The 11,005-nt window shown below is 30.6% G+C and overlaps 1 protein-coding gene across 2 annotated transcripts; it reads left to right on the top strand.

Annotated features, from left to right (window-relative positions):
• Positions 1–516: 516 nt before the first annotated feature.
• Positions 517–7,643, top strand: LOC108915943 (heparin sulfate O-sulfotransferase). 2 transcript variants are annotated; one of them, XM_018722106.1, is made up of 5 exons: positions 517–576; positions 777–1,077; positions 4,716–4,851; positions 4,908–5,005; positions 6,545–7,643. In XM_018722106.1, the coding sequence occupies exons 2-5, from the start codon at positions 851–853 to the stop codon at positions 6,903–6,905; spliced, it is 822 nt and encodes a 273-aa protein (XP_018577622.1). In that variant the 5' UTR covers positions 517–576; positions 777–850; the 3' UTR covers positions 6,906–7,643. The 2 variants fall into 2 exon arrangements, with proteins under 2 accessions (XP_018577622.1, XP_018577621.1); XM_018722105.1 differs by having other exon boundaries at positions 519–707.
• Positions 7,644–11,005: the final 3,362 nt, after the last annotated feature.

The following is an 11,005-nucleotide window of genomic DNA, read 5'->3' on the forward strand; positions in this document are numbered from 1 at the left end:
TTCTGTTTCAGAGACCGCCAGGATCAAGAAACGAAAACAACGACACACACACATACACACCCCCATACCCTCCTTACCACTCCCTTCCCGCGCTAGCCTAAGGGCCACCTTAGCAAAGCGCATCCCAGGCTGCATAGCCGCACTACTCTACCCATCCAAAACATGACACCACCCCCGGGGTTTACACAGACGAGCCGGCGAAGCAAGAAGAGCGCCAAAAGAAAGGGTCCTAGACGGCGGGGCCCAGCCAGGACAAAAGGAGGTCCCACAAAGCGCCTACACCGGCCGCATTTGCGGTCGGGGTAGACGACGGATGGGGCCCACCTACGAAGGCTGTCCAGGCCTACACGAGATGAGGCAGGATAAAGACGGATAATCCCCCTCGATCCCAAATCATTGAGGCCAATTTCTAGCCATGGAATAATGGCGCGAATTCACGAGAGGCGAAAACAAAGAGCCAGTTCTATGGTTTATGGTTGATCGCAACCTCCACTTTGGCAGATGTTGACAGGTTTGATTTGACAGTTCTTTGTAGGTTAAGTCCAACCCAATCCATACAAATAAATGGTGTTTAAAGTTTGTGTATTATATTATTATGCTAAATACTAAATTAAGCTATATATTATTAGTAATAATCTTTGTCAGTTCAATAGCAATAATATATCAGATTCAATTAACTAAATTGTATGACAGATTGATAAAACTAGGTGTGTTATTTTATAATTTATATTTTAAGAAACAATTTTTGAAGGAAATTTAATATACTTATTTTTTAGAGCGTATTCAAGAGAAATATGAAAGTTCAAATAGCAAAAAGGAGGAAAAGGATTTGGCACTTGAAAGCAATGTAATGGTTCTTTATAATCGAGTACCAAAGACAGCTTCCACAAGTTTTGTGGGAGTTGCATATGATTTATGTAAAAGAAATAATTTTCATGTTCTACATGTAAATATAACTGCAAATAACCATATGTTATCTTTAGAAAATCAACTAAAATTTGCCAAGAATATTTCAAATTGGAATAACATTAAACCTGCATTATATCATGGACATTTTGCTTATTTGGATTTTTCTAAGTAAGTGTCACTTAATTGCCATTTAGTAAATAATACCTTCCTGAAGAATTTAAAATATTTTCATCACTTCGAATATTTTCGATAAATATCGACTAGCTTGTCTATGTAGTTATTTTTTAGCGTACTTAGATACGCAAGTATGAGGCAAGGGGGAAACTACAGGTGTACAAGCTTGAGTAGTAATGTTTAAGTAATACTGGTAATTTGAGTAATCCTTCAGTAATATTTATGTATTAAAATAATCATTTATTAATTATTTCTGTGTAATACTTAAGTAATTAATTATGAAAATGTGTATTTTAATATACAAATTTTGGGCAACAGTTTCCTCCTTGATACAAGATAAGAAGCTACCTCTTTCACAAATATATAATTTTATTATTTTAAACTAAGACTTTGTTATAATACCAGGTTATCAAGGCACTCCCTACTTTTTTTTAATATAGATTTTTACTTTACAACAAATTCATAGCAAATTCTAACAATCGAAATTTTATGAAAATATGCTAAATATTTTGAAAAACAATTCAGTTTTATTGAAAAGGCAAGTATTTTATTAATATTGGAGAAAGTCTTCTCCATTTTCATTGACACCATTTAGGTTTGTTTATAATAATAAACTAATTAGATTAGTGGCATGCCTCTGTTTTTCGTTGAATTTTATTAGGGCCCCACATACGTAAGGGATTTTTTAAATATTTATTCCACCATCCAGATTTGTCGGATTGCATCTGCTGATTTGGTCTGCCAAAGCACAGATAGGTTGGTCTCCATATATGTAAAAATCGAATAGCTCATATTTGTCATATATTATGTCTTTAAGGGGACCGGCATTTCGGGTAATTAGTTAATCCTTTGAAATCTGAAAGATCTGGATGGCGGGATAGATATTTTAGAAGTGCTTTCAAGGGAAATCGCTTGTGGATTTTGATTGACGACAACAAACTATCGACAAATGTCAACAGTTTGTTGTTATTGTTGTGAATGTGCAATATACCAAATATTTTTAAAGATTATAAAAATAAGGAAAATTTTACAAAATTGGATCTACTTCTTCTGGATCCAGAAAAAAATCTGGTTGTATGCCTTTAATCTAACATCTAAATCTAAAATTCACTAAAAGTAAATTTCAGTAAAATTCCGTAGCATTTTTTTTTGTCTAATCTGTTTAAACAGATAAACTTATTTTTAATGATGCTTTTAATCTATATTTTGAACTTTTGAAAGTAATGATAAAAATATCCGATCTCTTCATTTGTGCGCTCTGGCAGAATAGAACCTGCTTCGATTTGATCTGCCACAAATTGGAAGTTTCACTGATCAAAATTGTTACAGTCCAATAATGCTAATATCGATGGAGGGATCAACTACAGATTTGGTGGTGGGACAGATTCTTCAGAATTCCTTTACATGTATGGGGCAATTAAAAAATATAACGTCTAGATTTTTTTATATTTTGTTTTTTTTTCAAGAATAAAAGTAAAATGCATTTTTCTAAGCATTGAATGCACAAAAAAATAGAATGAGTCGCCGATCTGTCATCAAATTTGATTATTCAGTTAGAAATGTCTTTTGACGTAAAGTTACTGATTAAAGGTAACTGATTTTCAAGTTTAGTTGTTCAAAATGAATTAAATAAATAGTGAAACGTAAAATATGCATTTTGTTTATGGTCATTAGCATCCAACTTTTTGGAGAATGTCAAGAGTCTCGAAGAAAGTGGAACTTTTATAAAAGCTACCTCTCAGAACAGTTGCTGTAAGTAGATCAAATTTTCCACAAAATTGAGGATTTTCTACAACAAGGAATGCTATGAGCCCAAACATCCAGTCAATAGTTTTCAGGGTACGTACTGAAGAGCCAGCCTTTATAACTATAACACGGACATTTACTTTTGCCAAATAATTTACCAATCGATAACAGAAAGAATGAGGCAAAATGCTCACTTATTAGCACAAATATGGTTCATGGATGAGACAGATTTTTTCCAGATATGCTACAGTTAACTTTTGTAATAATTACATATAGCCCATATGATGAAGTCTCATTCGCAATATTAAAAAGATATCATCAACACAAATTTCCAATTTCTATTCTTTTTTCCAGAGTAGTTAATTGGAAATGTTCATTGCCATATTTTCAAGCATTTCGAGTAAGAATGCAACTCCACTCATTTCAGTTTTGTTGCTCTCCAATAAATTTGGATGACGTGCATTGAAATAATTAGATAGGTCAGGGAGTCATATAACCCCGTCGTTGTCTTTAACTAAAATTCATTCGATTTTTTTATAGAACCTAAATTACCATTTAATTTTCTGTTTCTCAGCCAGTGCGGATGGCATACATTGTTGTTGGAGAAAATCATTTTCAACAACTCATAACTTTTGGTGAACTAGAAATTTTTGAAAGATAATAGTTTTTAATTACTAGAATAAGTAGATCTTTTATTATTATAAACAAACCTGGATGATTTTAATGAAATTGGAAGACTAACTTTTCCATATTGATGAAACACCAATTTCTTATTGTAATCCTCTGTATCTCAAGAACGATATTTATAGGAATTTTTTTTTAATATACAGGATGTTATAGGAAACTAGACGTGCTATGATTATGCATGTAACAAGAGCTGTCACATTTCATTTGACATAATTTTTCAGTTGTCTATTTTCATAAGACATAGCCTGCATTGTTATGGAAACAATAATCTTTATAAATACTCAGATATTTGGAAGTAATAAAAAAAAGAAACATTGCAGTTATCAAAATGTAGCAAGTCCATTTTTAATGACAAGCTTGGTATAGTTTTCCAATTGAATTTTGGCTTGGACTACGTCGATGTTATTTAGAGAACTAAATAAAGGAGGATGTTCTAGCACAAATTGTCTATTTTAGCAATGTAATCCTTATCTTGTATATGTTAGTTAGCTTATTTGTTTTATTTGTCTGTTATTGTTTATCCTTAAGTTCTCTGTCTGGATTTTATATTTTGATTGCTCTATGTTATGTAGTATTTATATTTTTTATATTTAATGTTAGTTTGTCTTTTTTTTTAAATTTAGTTGAGGTTTTCTGTTTTACCTTATCCTATAATTGGGACTCTGTCCCGTTGTATATTGTAACTTCTAAATAAATAAATAAATAAATAAATAAATAACGTGAAAATGAAAAAAGATAATCGACCTCCGATTTGCATATTTGTTTTCCTTAATAAATGGTCTATTAAGCCATGAAAAAAACCTATATTGTTGCATTTAATTTTTTTAGTAAACGGAGACAATTGCTATGGTAATAACAAAAAAAAGTTCAAACGAAACTTGTGAAGGGTTTAACAGTGTATCTAAAAAGTGTATTTTCAACTTAGGTCATATAAGTGAAATTTCGAAAAAACAACAATTTTCTGTAAAACTAACAGTTGTGCTCCCTATCGGTGAAGTTACAAAATTGAAAATATTTTAAATCAATTTATTTTGGCTGTGTTTGTTAATAGATTTTTTACCCCATAATCGTAGCACGTCTAGTTTCCTATACGTCATACAATAATGGATTACCCTGTATATATACATATTAAAATTCTATAAAATAATATTCATTTATTTCCCTTATAGTTAGTAACTTAATTTTATTATTGGTTCTAGATTTGGGATGCCCAATCCATTATATATAAATTTAATTCGTAAACCTTTAGACAGATTTATTTCTTATTACTACTTTGTTAGATATGGAGATGATTATAGACCACATCTAATTCGTCGAAAACATGGAAACACTATGGTAAACAGTGTGATAAAGAGACTGACATGTATAATGGGTACATTTTTTTATTTTAGTCTTTTGATGAGTGCGTCTTGAAAAAATTACCAGACTGTGATCCAAATAATATGTGGCTACAAATCCCTTTCTTTTGTGGTCATTCTGTAAATTGCTGGTAAGTTATATATTTTATCGAAGCTTAAGTGAACTGAATTAGTTTTGTTGTTTTTAATAACAAACAAAGAGTTTTTAGATTAATTGGCTAAAATAAGAAAAAAGGTCGTATGAAGAAATATCTGGGAATGTTTTATTTTCAAGATACCGAGTTGAAATTTGAAAAAAATTGGACTTTCTAGAATATCTGACATTTGACTGATGAAATTTAAGCTAATGATTTATCTAATTAGAACTGAAAATCTAAAATGCTTATCAGTACAAGTTACTACTACTAATAGCTCTAGAAATTCTGTCACTGGGCATTTAAAAATTTATAAATCACTGCTCGTCACTCCTAATGGTGTTTGTAAGAAAAAAAGTTCTCTTCCATTTTATTCAAAAGTGAACTGTTTCTGATTATTTTTTTTAACTTACATTACCATATCTATAATACATAGATACATACATATCTTGATTTAAATAAATAGAGATTAGAATGAATATCGTCAAAACAGTTTCTATCAGTTTAAAAATTATATTTTTACCAAAAAATTTACAATTTGCTAATATCTCTGCTTGTATCCCAAATAGTAGAAGATAGGCCATTATACTATATACAGGGTGTTCCACCTAAGAGGGATTCTTCTGTAACCCTGCAACTGTAAAATTTATAAAAAAAATGGTTTTAATAAGTTGCCTGGAATCATGAGGGCCATGTAAAGAAAATATTTTTAGCTTTAAAGAGTGTTCTATCTTGTGTGGGCGCTACATAACTTTGGTATTTTAAATAGAACACCCTGTATATTATTGCATTTTTGAATTCCTTGGTTAATATTAGGTAGAGTTTATTAAATGTACATGAAAACTTACCGTTTTCGAGATATTCAGTTGTTTTTGAAAAAAATCAAGATTTCAGCTTTCTAAATGAGGCTAGATAGCATCTAAACCGTAAGAGTTAGAAACCTGCGGTTTTCACAGTTCGTTTTGGCATAAATTACTTTATCTTGTCATCTGTGAGCAAAACATGTACCTTATTCAGACTCGGAAATACTGAGACCTAAATTTAATAATCTTACGAGTTGAAAAACTTTTTTTTTCAAATGGAATCACCCATATTAATTGTCATGGGTAAATGCAAAATTGAATGCCCTTTCGACTGGTATAAGGTTGTCCATACTTATCTTTAACAGTTTTCTAGAAAAATCAGGTTCTTTTCTAAAGTCCCAAAAAGTAGCTATCACTGGTACAGATGTTAATGTTAGTGTGGATGTACAACATCACGCCTGTACCAGTTTTCTTGAAAATAAACACTTGCATGTGTGTAGACAAATCTAATGCTCATTATTGTTTATACATTAATGAACATATGTACATGTATTAATACACGTATGCTCGTGTGCTTTATAACACTTTCCTATATTTTTAGAGATTAATTCATTTGTATTTTACTTTGGACTACACTTCAGAACACAATAGGATACATTATGTAAAATAAAATTTTTAGCTTTAAGTAGTGAAAAACAATAATTGAAATTGAAAGATGTATATACATTTTCAGGAAACCAGGGAACAAATGGGCTTTAAATGAGGCAAAAAAGAACCTGATAAATAAATATTTTTTAGTAGGCTTAACAGAAGAATTAGGAGACTTTATTTCTGTTTTGGAACAATCATTACCGAGGTTATTTAAGGGAGCAAGTGACCATTATCTAAATAGCAACAGGTCCCATTTGAGGCAAACTGTGCAAAAAGATATCCCTTCAGAAGAGACTGTGAAGAAGATAAAAGAAAGTCTTATTTGGCAAATGGAAAATGAATTCTATGAATTTGCATTAGAATATTTTCACTTTATAAAAAAGTTTGGCTTTAAAAATAAGTTACAAAATGTGATGTATGAAAAAATTAGGCCAAAAGGTTAAATTGTAAATTATCCACTAAATTTTGAAAGTTATCTCATGCCACATGAAAACAGTTGTATAGATTTATATACAATTATGTTTATTAAACAAATGAAAAGAAAGTTCATTGTGAAATATTTTCTCTGTGAAAAGGATAGAAGGAATGGAATGTGATTTATGTATACATACACATATCTAATAAACAAACGACAACACATGCATTACTATTTAGTCAGAGATATTAATTTTCAGTTTCTTATAAATACTTGTTCTGTATTTACATACATATAGTACATATTAATGTAGTAACAACCATTAGGAAGTTTTTTCATATGAATTAAAAGTAAGGATTGGTTCATATCAGTATAATGTCTTTATGATATTCGATAACTAATAAAAAGTATCTGTCTAGTTTGAATTATTCTTGTTAATTACAAGTATCAGTTGGATTAAATTTAAATTTAATTATATTGACACTTTAATTTCTATTGAACTCATATTCTCATTACTCGTATAGTAATCAGGCAAGTAACCAGTTCCATGAAATAGAATGGGATAAACATGAATTGATAATTCTTTTCTAAATTCAAAAGGCACATTATACGGGTTTGTACTGGACTGATGGAATCTCCCTTACAAGGTATAGGTGTTTATAAGTAAATGCCACGACTATTGGTTCTAGATTCCACTAATGGCACTATAATTATACAGGGTGATTCAGAACTTATCCAAAAAAAAAATTCTGGATGTACAGGGGACCCTTACAAATACAATTTTGTAAAAAAAAAATCAAAAAGGTCAGTTCGAAATTGATTTAAAAATACACTTCTGCACGGCACTGGAAACTGGTCCACTGTAAAACCTGACCTCGCACAATGCGACCGGTATGGCGGCGTGATAAAAGCGGACAAAAACTTTCGCAAGGAAAGAAATATGTAAATAGAATTTTATCGCACCTATTTTATATCGGCAAATTCAAATGCTTTTGCCTTTATTAATTATTAATAAAATTAATTTGTGTTTTTAAATAATAAAATCATTTGACATACCCGATGCTGCAACAGCAATTGTTCAAAATTTTATCCACTCACGTGTAAACACATTTGGGTCCGTCTTACTCACTTTCTACGAACTAACACAAATGATGTCTTGCTTCACCATAACACAAATACTTCACCATAATACAAATGTTGTCTTGCTTCACCATAAATTAAAACGATATCCATCAACTCTGAGTTGCTATACACGCAAGCCATTTTTGACACTAACTACTAAAAAACTGATGTAAATACCACAGATAACAGGTAAAAACTACCGCAACGACGGATTTCAGTATTAGGAGTCACATGGCTCTCCACGCGTATTGCGAATGACGCTAGAGACTACAGTTGTCCAGCTATGTAGTGGTTTAATGTGCTATAACTTCAATAATTTTTTTCTCAGAAACTAAGGATTTTACAAAAATTTTTTTTACAATATTGACCCCATTTCTCATACAGCATCTATTCCCAAATTTTTTTGGATAAGTTGTGAATCACCCTGCATTTACTAACTCTTTTATGACCTATGACAATGGATACAGGGTGTTCAGAAACTATGAGCAAAAAATGTTGGGAATGATTTAACTCATAAAAATGGGGATACAATTTTGACACTTTTTCAAAACTCATTATATCTAAATTAACTTTCATAAATTAATATTGTGTCGTATAACTTTCTTCAGTTAAGCAATTTTTTTCAAATTTAGTACAGTTGTTCATTCATAACACAATACACCTACAACGTTCAATAAAAAAAATCATTAACATTTTAATGGTCTAAAGGACATAAACAGTTCTTGTTGACTGGGAAATTAGTCATAATTTTTTTATTTCTTATTTTTCAAAAAACTAAACCAATGAATATCAAATATCATTAAAAAATCTTACAAAAAGTTCCTCTCCTCAAAATATTAACTATTTTCAGGGAACAATGGATTTATAGTTTTGGAGCATAATTCCAAACACTAAAATACATCAGATCGTCTAATTACATTGATTAATTTTAAAAAAATGTGAGATTTAAAAGCAATAATAGTGTGATTTTTTTCGAAATGGTTAATAACTGAAAAAGAACATTTTTTGTAACATTCTTTTATATTTTAATTAACTTATTTGTTTAGTTTTCCAAAAAACTAAACAAAATATTAACAAGTTTTCTTATCAATAAAGACCATTTAAGTTTAGAATTTTAATAATTTTTCATTTGTAAATGAAATCTGCATTAATTGATGTAAGTATCAGGTGCACCAAGTTTGAAAAATAATTGTTTGCAATATGCCATAGACCATTGTGGAGTCAGCCGATTATAGCAGACTGTACTGATTTTATGAAAAACAGATTTTTTTAAAATCTGTTCCAAGATGAGACACACTTAGATATATTTTACAATCAATCACATGTGATGCCCATATGAATATAATGGTTCTAACTAAACGATTAATGATTCGGCTTATTACAAAATTATCCATGTGCACCTAATGTAATGAAGTTATCAAAGAACATTAATTAGAAAAAAATACTTTGAATTTATGTAACAGAAAGTTAGAACATTATTTTATGAGTAGAATAATTATCCTGTAAGTTTTTCACTCATAGGTTTCGGGCACCAGTTGTACAGGGTGTCCCGAAATTCATGCAACAAAATTTGGTCATATTCTTAAGACAAATTTAGGGGACCCATATTTTTTCTTTTTGCCAACTGCCCCCCTGAAATCTACCCCTAAGAAGTCTTTTAAATCTCAAAACCATGTTGTACGAGAATCACTAAATTTGGTACATTGGGATTTTATGACATGTCGAATCTCACAGTGCTACGCTCTTTGGCGAGAAACCACCTTAAGACACTTTTTTGTGGGCCGCCTTGTCTTTGGAACCAGAAAAATTTGGTTGCAAATTTGATTTTTTTAAAATTATTAGCTAGAAAGCCATTGAATTTAAAAAGTTTTTTGTCTCTTGATATTTTTTTCGTAAAACGCAATGTTTTTGAGGAAAATGACAATCACGATATGCATTCGATCACATTTTGACATTTTTCTCGAAAACATTGCGTTTTACAAAAAGAGTATAAAGTGACAAAAAGTTTCTAAATTTATGGCTTTCTAGTGGACTAATAATTTTTAAGAAATTTAAATATGCTACCAAATTTTTTTGGCTCCACGAAAAATTGGCTTAAGGGGGTTCCCCGTCTAAAAACGTAGCACCATCAGATTCCACATGTCATAAAACCCCTGTGTACTAAATTTAGTGATTCTCGTACAACAGGGTTCTGAGATATAAAAAAAAAGATTATTCTTAGGGGCGGACTTCAGGGGGCTGTAACTCCGACAGAAGGGGCCACTTGGCAAAAATAAAAAATATGGGTCCCCTAAATTTGTCTTATGAATCTGTGACCAAATTTTGTTGCATTAATTTCGGGACATCCTGTATAGTAGAATTCTTCTGTCAGTCAAATACTTGGCTAAAGAAATAACTCATTGTGGGAATATCAAAGCTAGACTTCTTGACATGGGCGTCCAGTGGGGGGCAAGCCTCTGATTATTAGTTTTAGTAAAGTAATACTCTGCAGGGAAGGGAAAAAATATTTGGTTATTACTAGTTTATTGATGCCTATTTAATATTACTGTGGATATATAAAAACTGAAAGTAACAGTGGTTCTAGTACAATACCATTATATACTTATATGCAACCTGTCCAATGTAAAGGAATGTAAACAGAAATTTTTAGCTTTAATTATAATTTATGCATACAGAACAGGGTGTTTCCTAAGTAATCATGTTTTTGAAAAAAATAGTTTTAAAGGATGAGTGTATTCTCAACTTATTTTATTTTTATTCCATTTGTAAAAACATTGGATTCATAGACAAAAGGTGCTTTTATTTCGAGAACATAATATGAAGATACATTTCTAGGGTAATAATAAATTATTGTAACATTGACAGCATATGCCACAAAATTTCAGACACCAAATAATGTTTACAAAACAAGTAATTTATTTAGTTTGATTAATTTTTGAGGAAAGAAATATAAACATATAACATCATTCTTATAATATGTATGCTTTTGTGACGCTTACACCTTAA

This window comes from Anoplophora glabripennis, unplaced genomic scaffold, assembly GCF_000390285.2.
Source record: "Anoplophora glabripennis isolate ALB-LARVAE unplaced genomic scaffold, Agla_2.0 scaffold1656, whole genome shotgun sequence".
In the NCBI taxonomy this organism is placed as follows: domain Eukaryota; kingdom Metazoa; phylum Arthropoda; class Insecta; order Coleoptera; family Cerambycidae; genus Anoplophora; species Anoplophora glabripennis.